The sequence below is a fragment of the Euphorbia lathyris genome, chromosome 9, assembly GCF_963576675.1.
Source record: "Euphorbia lathyris chromosome 9, ddEupLath1.1, whole genome shotgun sequence".
NCBI classification, from domain to species: domain Eukaryota; kingdom Viridiplantae; phylum Streptophyta; class Magnoliopsida; order Malpighiales; family Euphorbiaceae; genus Euphorbia; species Euphorbia lathyris.
The window spans coordinates 52,032,287-52,057,168 of record NC_088918.1 but is presented as its reverse complement, the minus strand read 5'-3'; the positions used below and the strand labels follow the sequence as shown (position 1 = coordinate 52,057,168).

Genomic DNA, 24,882 nt, shown 5'->3' with positions numbered 1-24,882 from the left:
ACGAAACTCTGACAAGGGGGCGGAGCAGATGTCCACCACATCTTCGAGATTGCTGATAGTCCAATGTTTGCTAACCGATCAGCATATTTATTTAATTCATTTATATTCTTGTAATTTATATTTTAAAATGTTAAGGACGATGTTCTAAATATTGTTACATATGTTCTAAATTTTATAATTTGGGTTCTAAAAATTAAGTATAATGTTTAAAAAAAAAAGATATATGGACCATTTTTACATTTGTTCTATAATATAATTTATAACTCATTTTCTAAATAACATAACGTATGTTCTAAAGTTTATATTTTGTGTGCCAAAAATAAAGTATAATGTTCTAAAAATATCAGTAGATATCTCGATCGTTTTTTCATTTGTTCTATAATATAATTTATAACTCATGCTAAAAAACATAACGTATGTTCTAAAAAATATGTCGTACGTTCTAAACTTCATAGTTCGTGTTTTAAAAGTTAAAATATATGTTCTAACGTTTGTTTTAAAAAAATATATAGTTTGTGTTCCAAAAATTTAGTATAATGTTCTAAAAAAATCAGTAGATATCTGGATCGTTTTTTCATTTGTTCTATAATATAATTTATAATTCATGTTCGAAAAAACATAACAAGTGTTCTAAAAAACATAACGTATGTTCAAAAAAATATGTCGTACGTTCTAAACTTCATAGTTCGTGTTTTAAAAGTTAAAATATATGTTATAACGTATGTTTTAAAAAATATATTTTCTTATATAACATAAATTACAAAAATATAAAGAAATTAAATAAATAAGAAATTAGAGCATATTTTTGGATTTTTTTCTATTAATAATTCATTATTATGCACTTTTTTTCTGTTCATAATTCATTATTATGCATATTTAATCGATATTAATAAGTGCATGCGTCAAATACTAAACAATGGAAGCTAAAAGGATCGTGGTATATTAAGCAACGCGCGATATTATAAACAAAAAAAAAGCAATTGGTTTAGTGATAAGTAATGTGGAATGTGGATGAAGAGACCCAGGTTCGAATCCCCTAGATAGCAGTGTTTTTTATTTTATTTTCCTATCAAAACTACGTAGTTTTGGGTGGTTCTCATCTAGGGGAGGGTTCTCACTTGATCCCTCCCCTATATATATATATACTAGCTAGTATATTAGATAGAAATATAAAGAACAATATTTTTCTTTTTACTTATTTTTACTAATTCTATTTACAGAAATCAATTAAGTTAATGCATACCCTCACGGGGTGTTTGTTTGAAAGGATTTAGGAGTTGAGATAGGGATAAAAAAACACGAGATAAGTTATCTCGTGTTTGTTTGGGAGATAGAAGAGTGAGACAGACGAGGGATAAGTCTCTTATCCCTCAAATCCTATACCCAAAAGGGGGTGGTATAAGGAGGTGAGATAAGCTCATACGATTTTAATAGGATGGAAAAGTCCATCTTATCTCTCAATTTAATGTTATATAGTTTAAATAAGATTAAAATAGTAAAATGTATTATTTTATCTTTATCCCTATCCCGCGTACCAAACATAGAATAATAATTCTCGCCTATCATATTTTTATCCCTATCCCAACAATTTATCCTTATCCTTATCCCAACTTTTATCCTTATCTCTATCCCAATTGAATATCAAACGTCCCGTCAGAGACCAATCTTTCTCGGCTGATCATTATTTTGTATTCAAAGCTAAAGTATCTTCTAATTTCAGTTCTTCTAAGAATGGTTAGATAGTTAGGTTGTCTCTTATATGGAGCTAGAAATTTCCATTTTTGAATTAGAAAACTTGATAAACTTCTCCAAATAAAACTGATATAAAGATTATCTAAAATTCACGTATTATACTAAAATATAATATTTTATTTTTTAATTTATTTATATCATTTTAAACAACTTTTATTAATACACTTAAGAAACTTTAAAAATTACCACAATAACCCACAAATCATTATTTTATATATAATTTATTTTCACCTTAAATATTATCATAAACATAAACCAATAATAGATAACTAAATCATTTTATATTAAAAAAAATGTTAACCATTCTAAGAAGGTTGTCAAAAACTAATACTCCTACTTTGTTTGAAAATTTCAACACTCATACGGTTACTTCAATAAATGAAACTCTTCAAAATTGTTAAAATCATTGTTACATTACCAAATACTTTTTTAAATACCATCTATTGGAAATGGTTACGCAGTTCCAAGGAAAAAGATTGACCAATGAATAGAAAGAAAAATATGGCAGCCCCTTCATCTGCCAACAACCAAGACATGAGTTGGGATAATATATATAAAACAATTTAGACGTTAAACATTTTCATTATTAATATATTTCTAATTAAATGATGCACCAAATAAACACACGAATTAAAATATTTATAAGTTGCTCATAAGGTCCGATTTCTTTCATTACTTCTATAATTAATTACTCTCTCTATTATTTCACAGATGGGATGTCACTACTAATACCCATTACTTTATATGTGTAAGCTCAATAAATGATTAAATGACTAGAATTGATTTATATTTAATTAAGTTGAAAATCAACTTACCAATTTTTTTAAGAATGCTAAAAAAAAAATACATGAAGGATTATAATCGATAAATACTGAATGGAAACAGATTTTTAGGTTCTTAAGGCGCAAAAATACATTGAGATTATTGTAGTGGAAGAACATAAATAATGATCATGTATTACTGGTTATGCATTGACTACGCTGAAGTCAATCAAAAGATACGATGATCCATGAACTAAGAATGAACTATTGAGACTGAGAGAGAGAGAAGGCGTGGCGATCGAAGCAGGGATAGGAGAGGAGAGGAGCTGACTTTTTCTTCTCTCACTTCAATGTTAGGTTAGGTATTACTTTTGTTGTGTGTATTAGGGTTAAGATATAACTAGGTTCAGGGGCGGAACCAAGGGGTTTGGAGTGGGCTCGAGCCCCAACAGGCCGCTGGAGAATTTAGAATTTTTTTTAGTAATGGTGTTTGGTAATATTTTGGAGTCAATTATATTGACTTTATGTAGGATTATTTCAATGTTTAGAGGTGGATGAGATGGTTAAGGATGCTTACTTTTATTTGAGAGGTCCTATGTACAACTCCCTCCAACCTCATTTTCTTTTAAAAAGTCATATTTAATTTTCTATTAGTTCAATACTAGTTTCTAAAAATAATAACATTTTTACAATTTTAACACGTTAAAGGCTAAAAAAATTGTGCCAGCCCTAACGGGCTGGACTTTGAAAATTTACCATCAACCGCACGGTTAATTTCGATTTTTTTTTGACGTTTGAATTTTTTTTTACTGATATGTTTGAGCCCCGGATCATCTAGGGTCATGGTTCCGCCACTTACTAGGTTAGTTAGGGTTAACCCAATAACTCATTAACCCATCCTAATTGTGAAAATAAAAATGTGGTTCTAAACAATTTTAATTTTTGGACTTTTTATTTTGAGATCGTCAACAATCATTTTAAGACGTCAATTGAAGTTTAGTGGTCATAATATTAAAAAGTGTAAAATTAAGTGACTTATATTATATATTTTGAATTTAGTGGTTATAACGTGAAAATGAGTAAAGTTCAGTAGCCATGAGAGTAATTTACCTCAAAGGTAAAGGCAAAGATAAAGGAGAAGGCCTATATGAAAACTAAAATGAAGATATTTAGGCTAGAGTGGTAGAGTTAAAGGAAGTAAGGTTAACTAAATTGAATGAGTTTAAATCACAATATCCTGTAGTTAAAGATGATCAAATATTGACTGCGGATATCAGCCATATAAACGAGAGAAAAGACAAAGATAAACATAAAAATAAATAAAGTTCTATGGCTATGAGTGTAATTTACCCCAAAGGTCAAGGCAAAGATAAATGAGAAGACGGACATGAAAAACTAAAATGGAGATGTTTATGGCTAGAGTGGTAGAGTTAAAGGAAGTAAGTTGGACGAGTTGAAATTACAATATCATGTAGTTAAAGATCATCAAATATTGACCGCAAACATTAGCCGTGTGAATGAGAGAAACTCGAGGATCATTGTTTTTTATTTGTTGCAATCAATGACAAATATAAAAAGAGAGAATTACAAAAATAAACTTATGGTTTGATTGATTTGCAAAAACAATTCTCGTGATTTAAAAGTTAGTAAACAATGGTACATACTTTGTGAATTTTGCAGTTAAAGAATATGTGAGTCAATTTTCAACCAAACAATACTTGTGTGTTAGTTTGTTCATTATATAATTCTTTTATTTATATATTATTAAGTGCCCCTAATACTAAAAAAAATACAATACTATATTTTTTAAATAAAAAAACACTTGCTTTAGTTTGTTCATTATACAATTCTTTTATTTATATATTATTAAGTGCCTATAATACTAAAAAAAATCCAATACTATATTTTTTTAAATAAAAATACACTTGCTTTAGTTTTTTTTTTTTGAAACTACACTTGCTTTAGTTTGTTCATTATACAATTCTTTTATTTATATATTATTGGCTTAATGCTTCTCCAGCCCCTTAACTTGTCCAAATTGGTCATTTTACCCCTCCAACTCATCGAATGTCCTATTTACCCCATTAACTCCATAAAAATGGTATTTCTCACCCCCTTAACTTATCCAAATTTATCATTTTACCCCTTCTCAACTCATCGAATATCCTATTTACCCCCGTAACTCCATAAAAGTGGTATTTCTCACCACTTATGATCCTATTTACCCTCTTAACTCCATAAAAATTGTATTTCTTATCCCTTTATAGTAGTAAAAAAAGTTGAAAAGAGAAAGAACGAATAAAAAATACAAATAACAAACACATTAATATAAACAAGTTAAATACATTATATGTAGGGATAATGTACCAAAATAGGTCTATGATTTTTGCGGAAGTATCAATTTAAGTTCAACTTACAAAATAGCATAAATATAGGTTTAACGTTTAAAAAAAGTTATCAATTTAGGCTTCGATAACAGATTGTAAGGGGTGAAAAATACAACTTTTATGGAGTTAATGGGATAAATAGAACATTCTATGAGTTGGGGGGATAAATGGACAAGTTGAGGGGGTGAGAAATGCCACTTTTATGAAGTTAAGGGGGTAAATAGGACATTCGATGAGTTGAGGGGGTAAAATGACCAATTTGGACAAGTTAAGGACTGGAGAAGCATTAGACCAATATTAAATAATGGAAGCTACTAGTACAGTGATAAGCAACGTCCAAGATAAACCAATGTGCACGGTTCGACTTCATGCACCATCACAACCCGAGATCGTTGTTGCCACTTCAGTTCCTCTTTTGTTTGAATTGACTCAATCTGGTTAGCCACTGATCTCATTTGGACTTCCACATCATCATTCCATCTCAAGCTCTGTAAGTGGATTAGGTGTTGCTGGAGGAAACAGAGTTGTTTAGACATGGCTCCAAATTCGTTTCTATGCCATCTCTTTAGGTTGGTGGAGCATGCTGACAACTTATCCCAGATTAGTGTTTGGCCTTTGCTCGAGGATGACCATGATTCGGCGATGATCGATTCACACTGCTGCTGTTTGGTCCAGAAAGATTCAAACCTGAATGGCTTATTAATTGTGATGTCATAACCTTCAGAGTTTAGGAGCATTGGGGCGTGGTCAGAAACGTCTCGGCCTAGGTGATGCACAATAGAGTTAGGGAAGAGATAATCCCATTCCACTATTCATGCAAACCGGTCTAGCCTTTCTCTGATAGCATTTGGGCCCTTTCTACCGTTCCACCATGTGAAGCTAGGTCCCGAGAAACCACAATCAAAGAGGTCACAGTCGCTGAGGCAGTTGCGAAAATCTTCCATAGAGCGTGTGAATCTTGCGTGCTCGCCTTCCTTTTCTGAGGAAAACATGATCTCATTGAAGTCGTCGAAGCTAAATCCATGGGAGCATTTCTCTGCTTTTAAGTTCTCGAATTAGACTCCAGGTTTTGAAAGCGCCTCCGGCCAGCCGTATATTCCCGATCCTCTCCATGCTTTGCCAACACCCTGATTGATAATGAAATGGACACAGTGTAGGGAGAAACCTGATATGGTGAGATCCACAACATTTTTCCACAGTAATAGGAGACCTTTTGATCGACCAATGGCTTCCTTAACAAAGGAGTTGTATCTAGAGAACCTCTGTTTTACTCCGTCAATCTCATTTCCTCTCAGCTTTGTTTCCATCAAGAACAATATGTCTGGGCAATTTGATCTCATTAGATGAGATACCGCACAGACCGTTTGAGGATTGCCCATCCCTCGAACGTTCCAACTTAGGATTTTCATTGTGTGTGACGGGACTGATTCTCAGTCCCCGCCAGATCAGTCCGATAGTGCTCATCAATGCCTTCTCATAGCTTTTTTGGCAAAGGATCAACACTGAATATAGTATGTAGCTCTCGTTGTTCTTCTTGGTCTAACTTTCTCTTTTCTCCTGTCACAGGGGTAGCTATTGCTGCTGCATTATTACTAGTTTTTCCTTCATTTGAGTGTTGACCCCGTGCACGGCTTTTCCATCGATCCTTCCTAGTGGTTTTAGTTTGCTTTTTTTCATTGCTGTGTTGAGGTTGGACAGGAATATGGGTTGCATGGGCTGCTATCCCCTCATTGGATATTATGGGGGCTGTTAGAGGGCAGCCACTAGCAAGCTTTGGGGTTGTCGGGTCATGTTAGGTCAAGGGAGTGCAAATTTCATTAAGAGTGGGATCCACGTGTAGGCTTGTTTCCAGTCCAATCTTTTTTGTTTCATTACCTTGGGTGGGAATAGCCATCATCGAAGTGTAATGGCTGCCTTGTGCATGTGGAGGTCCACCTCCCAATTTAATTGCTGGAGATTTCATTTTTGTCTCACTCACGGTACCTTTCCATGCATCCTTATTCATTAGCGGTGTGATTTTGTCTTGGTCTTCCGTAGTATTAATTGCACCGCTTTGAGTTTCGAAATCCACCTCCATGAACTGTTCGCTATCGGGGCTTGCACCTTCTGCCTTGTCACATGGAAATAATTGTCTGCTAGTGCATTTTTTCTCAGACAAAAATTCAGTGATTTTTTTGATGGAGGTGGCGTCTATTCGGGCTGTTTTGAGCTTCATCGGCGTTGTCCGGAGACTCTGTGCATACGGCTAATCGCCCTCTTCAAAAGTTTCGGGTGCTAAGTGGCATTCATCATAGATATGACCCAGTTTACCACACCAGTAGCAAAAAGTCGGGAGTTTTTCGTACTTAAAGTTCACCCAGACTACTGACCCTTCCTGTTTCTAATCTTTGTATCGCGAAGCAGGGGAGCTTCAATTTTTACCTCGACCTGGGCACAGACATAAGTGTCGCATTAGTGTAAACCCTCTGCGTCTAGTTCTTGGACTTCTCTCAGGCATTGTGCTACTTTGATTATGGAGTCAGGGTCTCGTCGGTTCAAGGGGAGATTGCCGATCCTCACCCAGAAGTTACATGAATCGAACAACAGTTCTGATGGTTGCTCATCGCCGGATAGCTCTCGGAGTATCACTAGTTGCCTTTTGAAGTGCCACGGACCGTCCTTTATCACCCGGTCCTTGTCCTTTGATGAGCCGAACAGACATAAGAACAAACTATTGCCAATCTCTTTTAACTAAAATTCCTAGACTCGCCATGCACCCATGAATGCTTGTGCCATGCCTCTAAGGTTTAGGGGCTTGTTTGATAGTACCTTGCCTACCAAGCTCCGCTGATCCCCTTTTGGAATATTACATGTGGAAGTCGCAGCTAAGTCAATGACTTTATCTTCTGTGTTTGTGATTTTAACTTTGGCTAGCATTTCCTCTAGAGGGGTGTTCATAGTGGATTAGGTAGGGGGTGGTGGGGGAGAGGTGTATTTGCGGGGGAAGGTGGTGAAGGGGTGGAGGAGGTAGTGAAGTTAGGAGATGAGGATATCCAACTAGGTAGGAAAACGCTAGCTGAAGAGAGGAGGGGAGAGGACCACTAAGGGCTTGATTAGATAATTTTGGTGAGGAGAGATTTGAAAGAACTTATTGAATCTAAAAAGTTAATTTAGAAAAAACTGGTTTTAAAAGCTTATTGCTTCATTTCTTTTTATGGACATTTTTACTCTTAATTATTACTTTTTAACCTTAAATTCATGTTTTTATTTGTCATTTTACACAAAACTATTAGCAATCAATTAAATTTTAATAAACAAGTTTAATAGTCAGCTAATCAAATCAGTTAACAAAACTACTCAACGTATTTACATGTAGTTGAAACATCTCATTTATTATTAACACCCTCATTTAATGTTAGTTTTAAGTATTGGTATTGAAATTGTTAAAAAGTGGTATATCCAAGGAGGTAGTTGATTTGGGTGAAACCCTAAAGCTTATAATTTTGGAATTGGAAGCAAGGCCATGTGGTGTGGTTATTAAGCTGCTGCTGCTGCATGCATCATTCCCTAAACTTCATACCCCTTCACTCCAGATAACATTTATTATTTTCTTTATGTTATTCCGAATCTCACCTTTGTGTTTGTACCAATTGACTTATATATATAATTGATATAATTACCACCTAAACTTATATAGTCTTTTTTCACCTTGTACTCATATTTTAACCTATCATACACTGTACACACCTTAAATTTTATCAATTTTGACCTATTACACACTTCAACATGTCAATTTCCTTATCAATTTTGGACATTCAGTTTGTCAGCAAGAATTAAAAAAAAAAAAACCCATTGAAGATTGCCAAATCATCCAGATCCAAATATATGTGTAATAGGTCCAAAATTGACAAGATCATGCATGTGATATGCCAAGTACAAATAAAAGGTACTAAAGAATAAAAAAAGAACTAAGTATGATTATGTATTAAATCTATATATATATTAAATTAATCAATTTTGTAAACAGCAAGAGTTAGAGAACATTATTGAATAGAAATTTTCTAAGAATGTAAACATAGTACAAAATGAATAAATAATATGGAAGTTTATGTACAAGCAAAGCTATGAAGATGTTTGACTCCTTGTTCTCCAAGATCTTAAAAGAAGGTAAGCAAGTAAGCAGCAGAGTCTTTTTTTGGTTTTATTGGTACAGTAATCCTAAATTAGTTAGCAGCCTCTGTATTGTTCTACGACCCCATTGTATCTCATTTTCCTCCTCTACTATATCCTTTTCAACTTGTTGCTCCATATCACTGAAAACCTCTACCTTTTCTGATTCATCAACATCATGCTTCTCCTCTAACTCAATACTAATACACTTCTGCTTTTCAACAAAAATAATAACAATAGTAAGAATGTTTTTTTTATAAGCAATCAATTCTACATTGTGCTATGGAAAAGAACTCATTTCCATATCCTTTCTTTACAGTTGATTCTGCAATTTCAGCTACTCAATTTGTCTGTGCATAATGGTATCAATTTCATCATATATAAGGCTAATTGCACAACTTTGATTATTTTCCCAGGCCATCATGTATTTAAGTATTCCAAATTGGCTAGTTATAGAGATGTTACATCGTTCATACACGTGATTCTATCTGTCAATCCGTCTTAGGTTCTTTTTTTGGTAGATTAAAGCCCAAGCTTCTCATGGTATCAGAGCTAATTAGTCCAATATTCCACCACGGGACCAAGTGTTCATGTTCAAGAAACATATCAATTCAGGGAAATACAATGCAAGCAGTGGCACTAAACTTATTAAGACTGGACAGAACTTTGGCCAGACAGGTTGAGACAAACCAAAAGTAGCTATGCTACCCTAACCATATGAAAGCAAAAGACAAAACATGAAAAACAAGAAACAGAACATCAGCATTCATCAAGCAGTTACCTCCTGCCAATCGTGATTCTCTACTTCATTAACTCCAACTGAGGCATCAAAAGCACTCATACTTTTTGCTTCTTCATCATCAACTTCTGTTTTACTATAATCCACCGGTACTTGAGGCAATCCAGGTACTAGAACTGGATCCCCTTCCCCAATCATCAGATTTTCTTCAACATTTGTGCTTTCTGAATTCGTTGGTACTGCTCTAGTTCTTGTGTTATTTTCAAGAATCTTCTCAAAGGTTATCTCGTCTTTATCCGATTCATCCTTGAAAACTTGATGGTTTGCATTCACAGCAGTTTCCTCATTTGAATTACTGATATTATCAGCAACAGTAACTATAGAGATAGCCTCCTCTTCTGATGAAGCTGCAGTATCAGCAATTACAACAATGGATGGCAATGGTTCCTTTTCCAGGTTTGATTCAACATCCGGAATGATATTTTCCTTGTATATATCAGACGCATTTGGTTGCATCAAATTCTCTGCAATGAACCTCATTTCTGAGCTATCAGCAGGATCCACATTTTCATTAGAAAATGGTTCTTCCTCCTCTAGTAATTTCTGAGATGTAGCATCTTCCCAATCTTCGTAGACAACAATGGTATTGTTAGTTTCCCAAGTATTGAGAATCCGGTCGGGGCCTGGTTGCCACACAATACTTCCAGTGATTTCTTTTAGTATGAACTTAAACTGGATGGATTTTCCAATGGGTACATCCTGAAATAACAGAACAAAATCAAATTAGACCAACCTCCAAACATTTTGACACATCAGTTTACCAGTTTCTACTTACCAGCTCAAGATTCCAAACATGATCATCAGACCAGTTCAATGGAATTGCATTATCAGGATTCCACAAGCCCAAATTTAGATCGTCCCCTACTATAGCAAATTGCTCACCAAAGGAGCACTCTTTCTTTAGCTGGAATTTGATATGAACTGTCTCTGATTCATCTGCAAATGATGAAAAGTAAGAATTCTGCAGAAATTTTCCAAAATCAATAAAGCAAGAAAAGAAATAATACTGACATTTTTCTGGGGTAAAGGTCTCTGCTAGCTCCAAGTCCGTCTAGAAAAAAAAATCGAAACCAGCAGGATTTTATCAGAGTAGAGAACGTAAACAGGCAACAAAATTTCTTCTAATAAACCAAAACTCATTGCAATAACTAAGATAGAAAGAAGATAAATAAAAATGAAATCTAAAATTGGGGCATTTAGGTTTCTTTCGCTCTGAATCACAGAGAAGAATGACAGAACTAGAAACATAAGGATATTGAATCAAAATTAACATAAAAGAAGAAAAGCAGTACCTGAGACTCCGGCGAGAGAGGAGGAGGAGGAGGAGGAGAAGAAGAAGAAATAGGATGAAGATGAAAGCGTTGAACAGAAATAAAATGCAGAGAGTGAAGTTTGTTGAGGGGGAAAGAAACAAGAGGATGAATAGTAGGATGGAATTTGAGAGAAGAAAAGAAAGTGATAGAGGTAAAAAGGGAGGATGAAGAAGCTAGGGTTTTCATAACTTAAACTGTAGTTGGATAATGATTTTGCATTCAAGTTTGAATAATGAAAGAGGAGATCATGGGACTGGTATTAATATGTGTGGCCGTTCATGGATAAACGAGCTCATCACAGTAATCAGTCAGTTTATGTCGCCCTCTTACCATCTACTACGTCTTTCACAAGCAATTATATGTTTTGACTTTTACAGAAAAAGAGGAAAACCTTTCAAATTAACCAAAATTTTATTTAAAAAAAAAAAAACTACAAACTTCTTTTAATTTAATTCTTTAAGTTTTTTTTTTTGATAAAAATTCTTTAAGTTAAAAATAAGAATGGAACTATAAAAATCACGGTTCTCAAATCTCTATGGAATGAGAACATTTAACAGTATTTTCATTTTTTTTTTTATTAATAATTTATTATTGAATAATCTCTATCCTCTCATTTGTTAAATATAAACAATAATAATAAAGAGTGAATATAAAGAATATTATTCGAGATGATATGTATTAGGGCATCTTCAAGAGCCTTCTCTTAGTTTAGCTCTTAAGTTAAAATTTGAGGAGGAGGATTAAAAATCAGCTCCAACAACCTCATCAAATCACTAATAGCCTATTCATCCCCTTTATTAGAGCATCTCCAACAGTCTCTTAAGTTGACTCTTAAGTTAAAATTTGAGGAGGGAGAATGAAAAATCAGCTCCAACAGTCTCTTAGTGGCTCCTCAAATTACTAAGGGCATCTCCATTATCTCTATTAATAGAGAGCCTCTCTCAACCTCTTAGTGCCTCTTAATTCATTTTTTATTAATAATTTATTATTGAGGAGTCTCTCTCCTCTCACTATTGGTAAATATAACAACAATCAATAATTTTAATGATAAAATAATAAATAAAAAGTGAATATAAGGAGTATTGTTGGAGATGATATATCTTAGAGCATCTCAAACAGCCTCTTAAATTGGCTCTTAAGTTAAAATTTGAGGAGAGAAAATAAAAAATCAGCTCCAACAGCCTCTTAATGGCTCCTCATATCACTAAGAGCCTCTCCATCGTCTCTATTAATAGATATCCTCTCTCCACCTCTTAGTGTCTCTTACTTCATTTTTTATTAATATTTTTTTATTGATGAGTCTCTCTCCTCACACTATTGGTAAATATAACAATAAATATTAATCTTAATAATAAAATAACAAATAATGAGTGAATATAAAAAGTATTGTTGGAGATGATATATCTTAGTGACTCTTAAATCACTAAGAGTCAATTATTTATATTATTTTTAGAGAATGTACTAAGAGTCTCTTGGAGATGCTCTTAGTTACTCTTAAATCACTAAGAGCCAGTTATTTATATTATTTTTAGAGAGTGCACTAAGAGTCTCTTGGAGATGCTCTTAGCTCTCCACCTTTTAGTGTCTCTTAACTTCATTTTTTTATTGATATTTTATTATTAAAGATTCTCTCTTTCACTATTGGTAAATATAACGATCATTAATAATTTTAATTATAAAATAATAAATAAGGAGTGGATATAAAGAGTATTGTTGGAGATGATATATCTTAGTTACTCTTAAATCACTAAAAGTAAATTATTTATATTATTTTTAAAGAGTGCACTAATGCTCTTAGTCCCTCTTAAATCACTAAGAGTCACTTATTTATATTATTTTTAGATAGTAGACTAAAAGTCTTTTAAAGATGCTCACATATATCAATGAGACTCTAAATGCTATTAGATACACAATTTGACTCCTAATAAGTACTCTCAAAATAATATAAACAATTGATTTTTGATATTTTAAAACACATCATTTCCAATAATATCTCCTCATTTATTTTGTTATATTTTTTCTTTAGAAATGCTCTTATTCCTTGGAAAGCCAAGAAGCAACCTACTATCATTAAATCTTCCGTCGAAGCCGAATATCGAAGTATGCAACCGCCAGATGTGAACTCAAATGGATCTCATATCCATAAGTTTCAAATCTCGCTTCCATTATCTATCCATCTACATTGTGACAGTCAGGATGCCATTCATATTGCTTCAAATCCAATTTTTTATGAACGCACTAAACCCTTGGATATCACCTATCATATTGTTCGCGATCATATCCTTTCTGGGTTACTCTCCACCTTCATATTTTTACCAAACTTCAATTGGTTCATCTCCTCACCAAACCCTTGTCCGTAGCTGACATTTCATTTTTTTCCTCCCAAACTGGGTCTTGTTTCATCACAACTTCCAATTTGAAGAGGGGTATGATTGTAAATTATGGTAGAAGCTATGATTACTTTGTTTTTTCCACCATTGGATTAACTTTTACTTTGTCAAATTTCACTATCATAGAAGACACTATTATAAATACAAAGTAAGCATAGAAGGCACCATTATAAATACATGTAAATATTAATATAATAAAAAAAGTGTTTATTACAATTTTTCATTTGTCTCTCATTCTTCGGGCAAAATATCTAAAATATTTACAAGAGAGAATGAAAGTTCCATATCCCGTAGCCTAGTTAACATGTATAATTTTCTTGGTCTTGTTTGATCCAAGAAATGAATTTTTAAGATGATGCAATTTGTTGACAACTAAGTCCATTCCTAGTCGATTTTCAGGTAATCTTGAAGAACATGAAAGCCCAATTGTCATCACTGAGATGATGTACTCTTCTAGATTGATTCTACCTCCATGGATAATAGCTTTTTCTTGTATCTCATCATCTTCTTCTTCTTCAACAAGTAAAATAGGGTCAATCACATCCATAGCATGTTCAGGCAACGCCATACCAACATAGTTGTGAATTGTAAGATCACCTTTGAACATTTCATCTGTTGGCCTTTTTCCTGTAAACATCTCTAGTAATAGAATTCCATAACTGTATGCATCTCCTACTATTGACACTTCCCCTCCCACTCCATACTCTGCATACATATAATAAATTTATAAATCAGGAACAATGATTAGGTGAGTTATGGAAAAAAATTGAATAGGAAATTAATGTACCTGGAGGGATATAGCCGATTGAACCCTTTAAACCAACAGACATAATTACATGATCATCTTTGAGTGGATCTTGAAAGAGGAACTTTGCCAATCCAAAATCACCAACATGTCCTGTCATATCTTCATCAACTAGCACATTGCTTGGCTTTAGATCACAATGAACAATTGAAGTCTCGCAATCATGATGAAGATAATCCAATGCACAACCAATATCAATAGCAATATTCAGTCTCTGAATAAAGTTCAATCTCTTATTATTATTATTATTATGTAACCACTCGTCCAGGCTTCCATTTGACATGAACTCAAAGACTAGAGCTTTGAAGTCATTTCCATGATCATCAACAGCAGAGCATAAGGTTATGATTTTCAGGAGATTCCTATGCCTTATGTTTCTTAATGCATTGCATTCATCAACAAAACTCTTTGAAGCCCCTTTCTGTTCAAGCTTCATAACCTTAACAGCAACGGTTTTTCCATCAATAACTCCTTTGTACACCGAACCAAAGCTCCCGAAACCAATCAAATTTTGTTCAGAGAAGCCATCTGTCGCTCTTTTAAGTTCGGCGAACGAGATACCTGCTTGCCAATTCTCAGCAGAGGCTTGTTGATGTTTCTTCCTTGAGTTTCTCTCTATGAATATTGCAACACTACAAACTGCAACAATTACAAATATGACTAAAAGTGTTGCAAGAATCACTAGTGTTTGGATGAGAGAATTTGGTTTCTTTTTGCTTGAGCATTTAGGCAAAACTTCACCACACAGTTTAGCATTCCCCATAACTGAAATGGCACTTGTATTAGCAAAGATGCCTCCCTCTGGAATCTCTCCTTCAAAATCATTGTAGGAGAGGTTGAGATTCCTGAGAGATAATAACTTACTCAGAAACTCAGGAATTTTCCCTGACAAGTTATTGCGAGAAAGATCCACTTCTGCTACACCTCTTAAATCTTTCAACGATTCAGGAATTGTACCTTCAAATTCATTACCCTCAAGATGCAAAACTTCCAAACTGATACAGCTGCCTAAAGAAGTAGGAATTTCACCAGACAATTGGTTTTCCGACAAATCGAGCTCCGTTAGAGTATCAAGCTTACCAACTTCAAATGGTATAGAACCAGTCAATGCATTATTAGACATAACCAAGGAAATTGAGAGGGAAGAAAGACCGATTACTTCTTTCGGTATGCTTCCGTTGAGATTATTACTTGACAAGTTGAGATTTTGAAGGTTTTTACAGTTTCCTAAAGTGGCAGGTATGCTTCCCCCAAATCTATTTTCTTCCATGAAAAGCCTTGTCAATCTAGTCAAGTTACCTAACGATGAAGGAATGGATCCGGAAAATCTGTTATAATTCAAATGTAAACCCTCTAGTTTCTGCAACTTCCCAATGACAGCAGGAACATTTCCAGTTAAAAGGTTACCTTCAAATCCAAGAAGCCCCAAATTAACAAGGTTTTCAATCTCAACAGGAATGCTACCATGAATTCCATTCTTTCCAATTGTTAATATTTTTAGTTGGGTTGAAAGATTTCCAATAGAACTTGGAAGTTCTCCACCAAACCGATTTCTTCCTAGACCCAAAACCTCTAAACTAGTACAATTAGACAAAGAAGTTAAGAAATTCAATCCACCAATTTCCCAATTTCCCAAATTGTTTTCATCAAAATTGAGTCTGTACAAACTTTGCAATCTCTGTAAATTCGTAGGAATTGTACCAGTAAGAGCATTTTGAGCAAAATCAATTACCTCAAGTGCTGAAGCATTGGCCAGTGAAACAGGAATAGAGCCTGTAAAATTGTTCACACCGCCGGCGAACACTCTCAGGCTAGGAAATTTGAGGCCAATATCGGCAGGTAATTGGCCGTGAAGCTGGTTTTGCGTAACGGAGAAGTAGTAGATAGAGGAGAGGTTATATATAGAAGAAGGAACTGTCCCGGTGAGATAATTGCCATAGAGTTGAAAAAACCCCAAACCTGAGAGCTTGCCAAGCTCATCAGGTATGTTCCCGTGGAAATTATTGAGAGCAAGTGAAAGACCGAAAAGATTGGAAAAATTCCCAATCCAGGATGGGATAGTTCCTGTAAGATTGTTCCCTCCAAGACCAAGAACAACCAAGTTTGACAAGGATCTAAGCTGCACCGGAATGTCGCCGACTAAATTGTTATAAGAACATTCAATGACTGTAAGTTGTTTACAATGAGTGAGATTGGTTGGGATTTTGCCGGTAAAAGAATTGTAAGTCAAGTTTAAGTGCTGCAAGCGCAATAGACGGCCGAGGTGTTGAGGAAGTTGACCGGAAAAGGAGTTGTTTATGAAGTTGATTCCAGTGAGATAAGTGAGGTTGGCTATTGAAGGAGGAATAGAGCCAGTCAATTTGAGAGATTTGAGGTTGAGTAATTGAACTCTGTTATAGATAGGATTGCAGGAAACACCAGTCCAGTTACAGAAATGGACAGAATCATTCCACGAAGTCATGATCTGAAGAGGATCGTGAGTTATCAGATTCTTAAAGTCAAGTAAAGCAAGTCTGTCTGTCACATTTCCCAAACTAGAACCATGGCTTATGCTTATGCTTATGCAGCAACATATGACCATGAGGAGATTCGTGAAACCACAAAACTCCATTTCCTTTCCTGATGAAAAAGATGAGAAAGGAATCCAGTTTCAGTTATTATGGAAATGGAAATGGAGATAAGCTCAACAAATTGAGGTCCCATAGCTTTAACTAATACAGCTCAGCCGGAATTAAGTTCCATCTGCCTCAGCTTTGACAAAATGCTTTCCCGATCAATTTATGACATTATTGAGTGAGACTTAGACTATATGATATGATGTTAATTACATCCCAAATTTAGCTATTTACATGATTGATTTTATATTATATATAAACCAATAACAACCATATTTAATGTCCCATTTTCTGGTTTTTGGGTAAATTACAAAACTGGATCAAATGGGAGGCTCATTTACATATTTAACCCGTTTACTCAACCTATTACATATCGAGACTGTTTTTGTGTGACTTTTCCATAATACCCTCAATATTTACGCGCGTCTGTCTCCCTCCCGTCTGAGTTCGCATATTCCAGCATATGCGAAGCCTGCAAAGCTAATATTTGGTTTACTTGATGAATTTAATTAGCATATGAGAAGCCAATATGTGTTTTTAAGCTAATTCACAAAATGGTATAGAACAAAAAATGCTAAACAACAACGGATTCTAACATTAAAATCATAACATTATCAAAATTTACAACAAGATTGCCACAATAAACTCATAACAAATCATTTCAAAGTGAACCTGACTAATCTGGATGGAAATTTCCCCCTCTACAGGAAGTCCAGACTTTTTGGGATGATAAATGGAAGTCCGGACCTTTTGGGATGGACGTGTCCCATGGTGCACACCAAGATTGGCACAATCTCTTCTAACCAATCATTTCAAAGTGAATGTATCAATCTTGAGGGAAATTTCTCCCTATACAGGAAGGAAAGTCATCTCCCCTGCATCCGAGGACACCGCCTTCCAGAAAGGGATGTTATGTATTCAATCACCTTAAAAAAAATTAATCGTGTTAGGTAGGAAAAATGACGATTTGGCTTCGCGAAATGAGGATTAGCAAAGCATGCGAATGTAAATGTGCAGGGAAAATGATGATTTTACTTTGCGAATCGATGTTTTCGCGAAGTCTGTGAGGTCTGAAACGTGACGATCTACGTCGCATATCGATGCTTTTGCGAAGTTTGCGAGTGAAATTATGAACTTTTCTACTTACAGACTTCGCGAACTAATCGATTCGCGAAGTAGATCGACACGTTTCGGGCTCTTTCTCTTCGCAGTCTTCGCGAAATCATCGACTACGCAAAGTGATTTCATGAAAAAACACAGAAAAAATAGCAGATACTTACATTTTTCGCGCCTTTCACCCTTAAAAGCGACAATAACAATATGATAAACTGGGAAAAACGATGGAAATAACGTAGAATAACCATTTTTTTATGGTAACAAGAAGAAAGAAACCAAGTAACGAGCAGGAACATGAAGATGAAGAACCATGGCTTCGTTTTCTAGGATTAGGAAGTTGCAGAATCAAGAGATGAAGAGATGAAAAAGAGAAATACATTGTGATTTGGAGAAATGATGCAGATTTCGTGCAATTTAAAAGAAGATAGGAAGTTCAAAAGTCTTGGAATCATTAATGGAGGAGCCAACTGTTTTGCGTAACCAAGGAGAGGGGGGGAGACCGTTCGCGTTAGGGGAAGTGGGAAGGTTAGGGGTTTTATAGAAAAGTCACACAAAAATAGTCTAGATATTTAATAGGTTGAGTAAATGAGTTAAATATGTAAATGAGTCTCCCATTTGACCTAGTTTTGTAATTTACCCCTGGGTTTTTTTAAGAATTATAATTAATATTTAATTTAATTTAGCAATTATTTAAGACATTTTTAACAGCAGGTTCATAGTCTTTTTTTAAAAATAACCTCAACAATTTGCTTTTTTATTACTTACAACAATATTTATCATATTTGCTTTTTATTTATTTTTTAATTACAAAAATTATTTAAAAAAATGAAATAGGTAGAGGTCTTCTCTATAATAAGGAAAGTGAGACTCGTTTTGATTTAACGAGGAACTAAAGTATTTTAGAGTTGGATTTTGCAAAAAGTTTCTCAAAATTTAATTTAAAAACCTAAAAATGAATCTACTAGAAATAATATAACAATGAGAATCTATTTTTTTCGATGCAATGAGAATCTATTTATTATCTCTCCCTTCTACTCATTTCTATGATTAAGTCTTACATCCCCATCATCTCATAACATTGAAATTTGAATCCGAAACTTAGAGCATCTTCAATGGATTATACTACTAACCACTAGGTAACTACTGTCTTTAGCAGCTTTTGAGTTGGTCATATTTAGAAATGTAAATGGAGTGGGGATTACTCGTCCCCGACGGGGCCCCGCCCCGTCGGGGACGGGTAATCCCTGCCCCGTTTTATTATGGGACGGGGACGGGAACTAATATGTGCCCCGGGGACGGGACGGGAATGGGAAATGGTATCCCCGCCCCGCGGGGATCCCTGAACCCGCCCCGTATTGTGCCCCGCGGGGATTCCCGACGGATTATCCGTTTAATCCCCGATAATATATTATTAATCGTAGAAAATAAAAAATACGCATAGAAAAACTTGAACCTATGATTAATCCGATACAAATGTTCTACCTCTATTTCACTCTATATCTATTTGTTCATCATATTCTCTTATTTTCTCTATTCTTTTCATTTATTTCTTTTTTTCATATATTTTTTTAAACTTTAAATGGGTAAATGGGGATACCTGCGAGGTCGGGGATTCCCCGTGGGGCGGGGATGGGGATGAATTTTGTCCCCGTTTATTTCGCAGGGCGAGTATAGGGATTCTCAGTTTAGTCGGGGAACGGGAATGGAAACTCCAATCCCCGTCCCGTCCCGCCCCGTTTACATCCCTAATCATACTGCTTAGTACATACCAAGTGGTATGGGCATGAGGAGAGTTTATTAAACTCTCCCCAATAGATCATATTACTTTTGGGGGGTTAATGAGCTTTTCATTAACTCTCTACAATGCACTTACTTCTACCTCTACATTTTATACATTTTATCTGGAATTTTTCTCATCTTATTTGTATCAAATTCTGGTTTTTACATGTGCTGATTTCTAATCATGATAACTTTTCTTAATTAATATCATATATTTTCTTACTACTTAAAAAGAATTCAAAATCATTTAAAAAAAAAAATCAAAATATAAATGAAGTTAATTGATTATAAAATAGAAGCATACATTCAACCAATTAAAAATAACTACATACTAACATATTGAGATATGATTGACAGACCCGTAGCTTAAAGTGTGGAAGATGATTTAGTGAACATATCCCTCAAGTTAGCGGTGTCTATTATTTTCCCAAACATACATTGCTACTGCCAACGTAGCCAAAATTCAAAGACTTGATTACTAAGTCTTTGTTTGGGAGTTTGGAGGTTAATGGAGGGGAGAGTTAAAGGAGGTAATGGAAAGGGAAGGGAAGTGATGGAATGGAAAGTTAACAATTAAGCTTGTTTGAGAGTTTATAAGATGTAAATGAGGTTAAATGTTTAACCTTGTTTGGGAGTTTAAATATGGAAGGAAATGAAGGTTAAATTTATTCTGCAGAGATAAGAAATTTTAAAAAAGTTTACGTTACTCCCATTAACCCCCAATTTGGAAGTTAGAGTTTGGAGGTTAGAGGAAGTAAACATTTAACCCCATTAACCTCCATTTACTCTTAAAGAATAACTCCCAAATAAGGTTAACTCAATACTTAACATTCCATTACTCCCATTTACTTCCATTAACCTCCTCCCAAACAAGGGCTAAGTCTATAGCTTTAGGTTTAATGAAAAGTTAGAATGACACCCTCACGTTGTTTCGGGAAAGACAAAAAAAAAAATTAAGTATAAACCCAACACATCAATGGTTATAAAATATATATAGGTTAGAAATAATAAAAATTAGAAGATAATTAATTTGTAATAAGATCAACATACAACCATGAAAGCTCAAGGGAAAGAATTTGTTTCTGGAAAACGAAAGGTTCGCGAGAGAAGGAGTGAAGAGAGATGAAGAGATCAAGTACAAATGAGCAAGCTTCAGACTTTTATTTCTTGTCGGCAACAACCCTTTGGGTTTCCAATGGCACTTCCGTCTTTTCTTAAAGTCAGGGGCTTTTTTGTCCAAAACCAATTTCGGTATATTCTAGAAGAAGAACAAGTGAACAATGATGCACCATAATACACCCACCCACAATCGCACTTAATCAACACCGTTAATTGTAAGCCCTAGAATGAAGGAACCTGATCACTCCAAGTGTCATCACATCTTTGGCCTTTTAATTACTTAGTATATCTGTTTTCTTGGAGAACAAACCTAGCAATAAGATAAATATGTAAACGTGAGATCTTTTTCAATTAATGAGAATCAAAGGGAATTACCCAGAAATTGTTCATTACCTCATTCACGTTAACATGGTATCAGAGAAAACATCATTTCTCTGTTAAGCTCGAAACCAAGGAATCATGGTTGCTCCTCCGATTATAAGCTCGAATAGCCCTTATCACCTCCCACAGAATGAGACGCTGGCATTAGCATTTGTATCGCAGGTCTTGACTGCTATCACCAATGGCCGCGATCGGTGAAAGTGGCTCTGATGTCAAAGAACAAGTGTTGGAAATTTGGCTAAGGTATAGCAGCGGAAATATAAAAAATTTAACCTATTTCCATTAACCCTAGGATCCGTTAATCGTTATTTCATATAAAGAGGGATAAGAAGAATTACCTTTTGATGATCAATCTACCGTTGTTAATGAAGTGCCCACAACTCTTCTCCGAGTTCCCAAGCACGAAATAAAACACGGGAAGATTAAGTTAGAATCAACCGTTGAATAGCAACCAAAATTGATTGCCTCTAATTAATCAACACAAGATCAATGATAAAAGAAATAGATGAAATCAATTGGTCGGAAGGAAGCTGTAGAAAAATCTCGTCCTCGAACTAGGGGTCGAATATTCTCTCTCTTGCACTAGGGTGGATTTCGAAAATCTCTCTAGGGTTTGCACACTTGGATTTCGAAAATCCTAAGGGAGGGGGTATTTATAATCTCTTGTATCTAATCCCTAGTTAGATAGAATTAGGTTACTGAATAGGAATTCAATTCGGAATAGAATTCCTAATTATTATCTCATTATATATCTAACATATTAAGGATAATAATAATAACATTATTGGATAATAATAGGAGTATTATAATCTAATTAAAACTCCTAACTTATTTATCTCTTAATTAATTTAATTCATAATCCTAATCTAATTAGGATTGATAAAAAATCAAATTAATTATTCATGTACATACTACATGAATTTCGACCCCCCCATGGTCCATGGGCCTCATTGGGCTCAATTGGGCTTCCATCAATTAATTAACATCTATCTCTCTTTTAGGTTCCAAGTCTTATGTGTGACCCATTAGGTTCCTATTACTTCTGGTCGTATGCAACTTTATTAAATTAATTTTCAAAGAATTATATTTAATCTTTGCATAACGGAATGATGTACAGAGTATGTGATTAGCAAGTCTGTAATCATTCCCCCAGAGCCATAAGAAAACATGTTGATTCTGTCGTTAACCTTTCCGTATTAGTTACAGTATAATTCGATCCTTTATCAACTACATCCTTGAACTGAATCTTATGACTATGGATGATGTCAAGTCACATATAGCGAGACGTTCGTTTTACTTCTACAGGCCGAGTCAACTCAAAAAGATAGGTTAAGTGAAATCTGTATTTCAAGTCTTAAGCTATCACCTTGCAAGGATTTAGAGTCAAGTCTTCCACAAGCGATCCTTGGATGTATCTCCCATTTATCGGGAGTGATAAATGCTCAATCCAATATATAACGATCCCGCAATCACTTCCTGTGATACCCAACGTCTACTGTTCACACCCTAGAGTCATCTCTGTTAAGGATCGTGTTACACCAGAGTCAAAGCGTCACATTCCGTAATCCAGAATACCAATTAATATTCCTTTGAGTCTGAGGATTAGTTATACCTATTAATACCAATAAGATGAACAGGTGACAAGGATGAATCTACCCATCTTGTTATCTCAAATCGGATCCCCAATCCTAATGAACTACTTTTCATCGGATCCATGTAACTGTCCAGATATCTATATATATGAATCTTGTGAGATCAGCTTTCTGTCGGACAAAAGACATTGTTACATGCAAGTCTCAACAATGATATATCAATCCTAAACATATCACTTGACTTGGGGTGGTTTTAAGTTTATTAGTTTATTATAAAGTTTTGTCTCACTTCATGCTTGTATGAACACTTTATAATCACTTTAAACAAACTTACGGATTTCCTTTTATTAGACTTTATTTAGTGCTTAAAAGGGATTGCCTTTATATAGTTATAAAACATATATCTCATTAAAACAAATGATATAAAGAACAATTCATTTATATTAAGTTCGTATCCTAGAACAATTGTCTATGGGACACTAAACCCCAACAACAAGTACTCTTTCGTGAATGGAACTATCATGGCACCGGGCATTGGGGACAACATGTATAACCAATGGGAATGATGCAACAACATGGTGATGTCTTGGACTAAAGCCAATTGTTTCTAAAACTTATCCCAGTAGAAGTTAGATGACGATCATGTACTCTCTGGGTTAAGGGCTTTGTCAACGGATCTGCAATGTTGTCCTCTGTAGGTACTCTTTCTATTCTCACATCTCCTCTAGCCACAATCTCTCTTATGATGTGGTATCGCTTAAGGTAATGCTTGGACGTATTATGAGACCGTGGTTCCTTTGCTTGCGCAATGGCTCCATTGTTATCACAATACAATGTAATGGGGTTTACAATGTCAGGCACCACACCAAGTTCTGTAATGAACTTTCTTATCCAAACCGCTTCCTTTGCTGCTTCCGCAGCTGCGATATACTCTGACTCGGTCGTAGAGAAAGCTACGCTTCCCTGCTTGGAACTCTTCCAACTGACCGCGCCCCCATTTAAGATAAACATGTATCCTGATTGGGATTTAAAATCATTCTCATCTGTGAGATGACTTGCGTCTGAAAATCCTTCTATTTTCAGATCACCTTCTCCATACACTAGGAACATATCTTTAGTTCTTCTCAAGTACTTAAGAATGTTTTTGACGGTAATCCAATGCTCGTCTCCCAGATTCCCCTGGTAACGACTCGTTACAGATAACGCGAACGCTACGTCAGGTCTAGTGCATAGCATAGCATACATAATCAAACTGATTGCGCTGGTGTACGGGACTACAGCCATGCGTCTTTTGTCATCATCGGTTTCAGGACATTGATGATTGTTTAACTTTACTCCATGTAGCATGGGTAAGTTACCTCGTTTCGATTCAAGCATGCTAAACCGATTTAGCACCTTTTCAATGTATGTAGCCTGTGAAAGACCAAGCAGTCTTCTCGATCTATCTCTGTAGATCTTTATACCAAGTATATAAGCTGCTTCGCCAAGGTCTTTCATTGAGAAGTTACCAGATAACCATACTTTTACCGACTGTAGTAGAGCAATGTCATTTCCCATTAATAATATATCGTCCACATATAGTATGAGAAATGCTATAGAGCTCCCACTTGCTTTCTTGTAAATGCAAGCTTCTTCGCAATTTTGTTCGAAACCAAATTGTTTTATGGTTTTGTCAAAACGCTTATTCCAGCTTCTCGATGCTTGCTTGAGTCCATAAATGGATCTCTGAAGTTTGCAAACTTTGTTTGCATCCTTTGATATGAAACCTTCAGGTTGCATCATATATACATCCTCAAGCAGGTTTCCGTTTAGGAAAGCTGTTTTCACATCCATTTTCCAAATCTCATAATCGTAGTGAGCGGCAATAGCAAGCATGATTCTGATTGATTTGGACATAGCCACAGGAGAGAAAGTTTCGTCATAA

The 24,882-nt window shown here is 35.0% G+C and overlaps 2 protein-coding genes across 2 annotated transcripts; both read right to left on the bottom strand.

The window, feature by feature from the left end:
* Positions 1–8,878: 8,878 nt before the first annotated feature.
* On the bottom strand, positions 8,879–11,506 carry LOC136207320 (uncharacterized). Its single transcript, XM_065998597.1, has 5 exons — positions 11,141–11,506; positions 10,860–10,899; positions 10,624–10,784; positions 9,831–10,547; positions 8,879–9,260 (listed from the first exon to the last, which is right to left on the bottom strand). The coding sequence occupies exons 1-5, from the start codon at positions 11,345–11,347 to the stop codon at positions 9,081–9,083; spliced, it is 1,305 nt and encodes a 434-aa protein (XP_065854669.1). The 5' UTR covers positions 11,348–11,506; the 3' UTR covers positions 8,879–9,080.
* Positions 11,507–13,752: 2,246 nt separating this feature from the next.
* Positions 13,753–17,004, bottom strand: LOC136205324 (putative receptor-like protein kinase At3g47110). The gene is made up of 2 exons (XM_065995862.1): positions 14,339–17,004; positions 13,753–14,256 (listed from the first exon to the last, which is right to left on the bottom strand). Exons 1-2 carry the CDS (start codon positions 16,965–16,967, stop codon positions 13,847–13,849), a joined length of 3,039 nt encoding a protein of 1,012 aa, XP_065851934.1. The 5' UTR covers positions 16,968–17,004; the 3' UTR covers positions 13,753–13,846.
* Between the last annotated feature and the right edge of the window lie 7,878 nt (positions 17,005–24,882).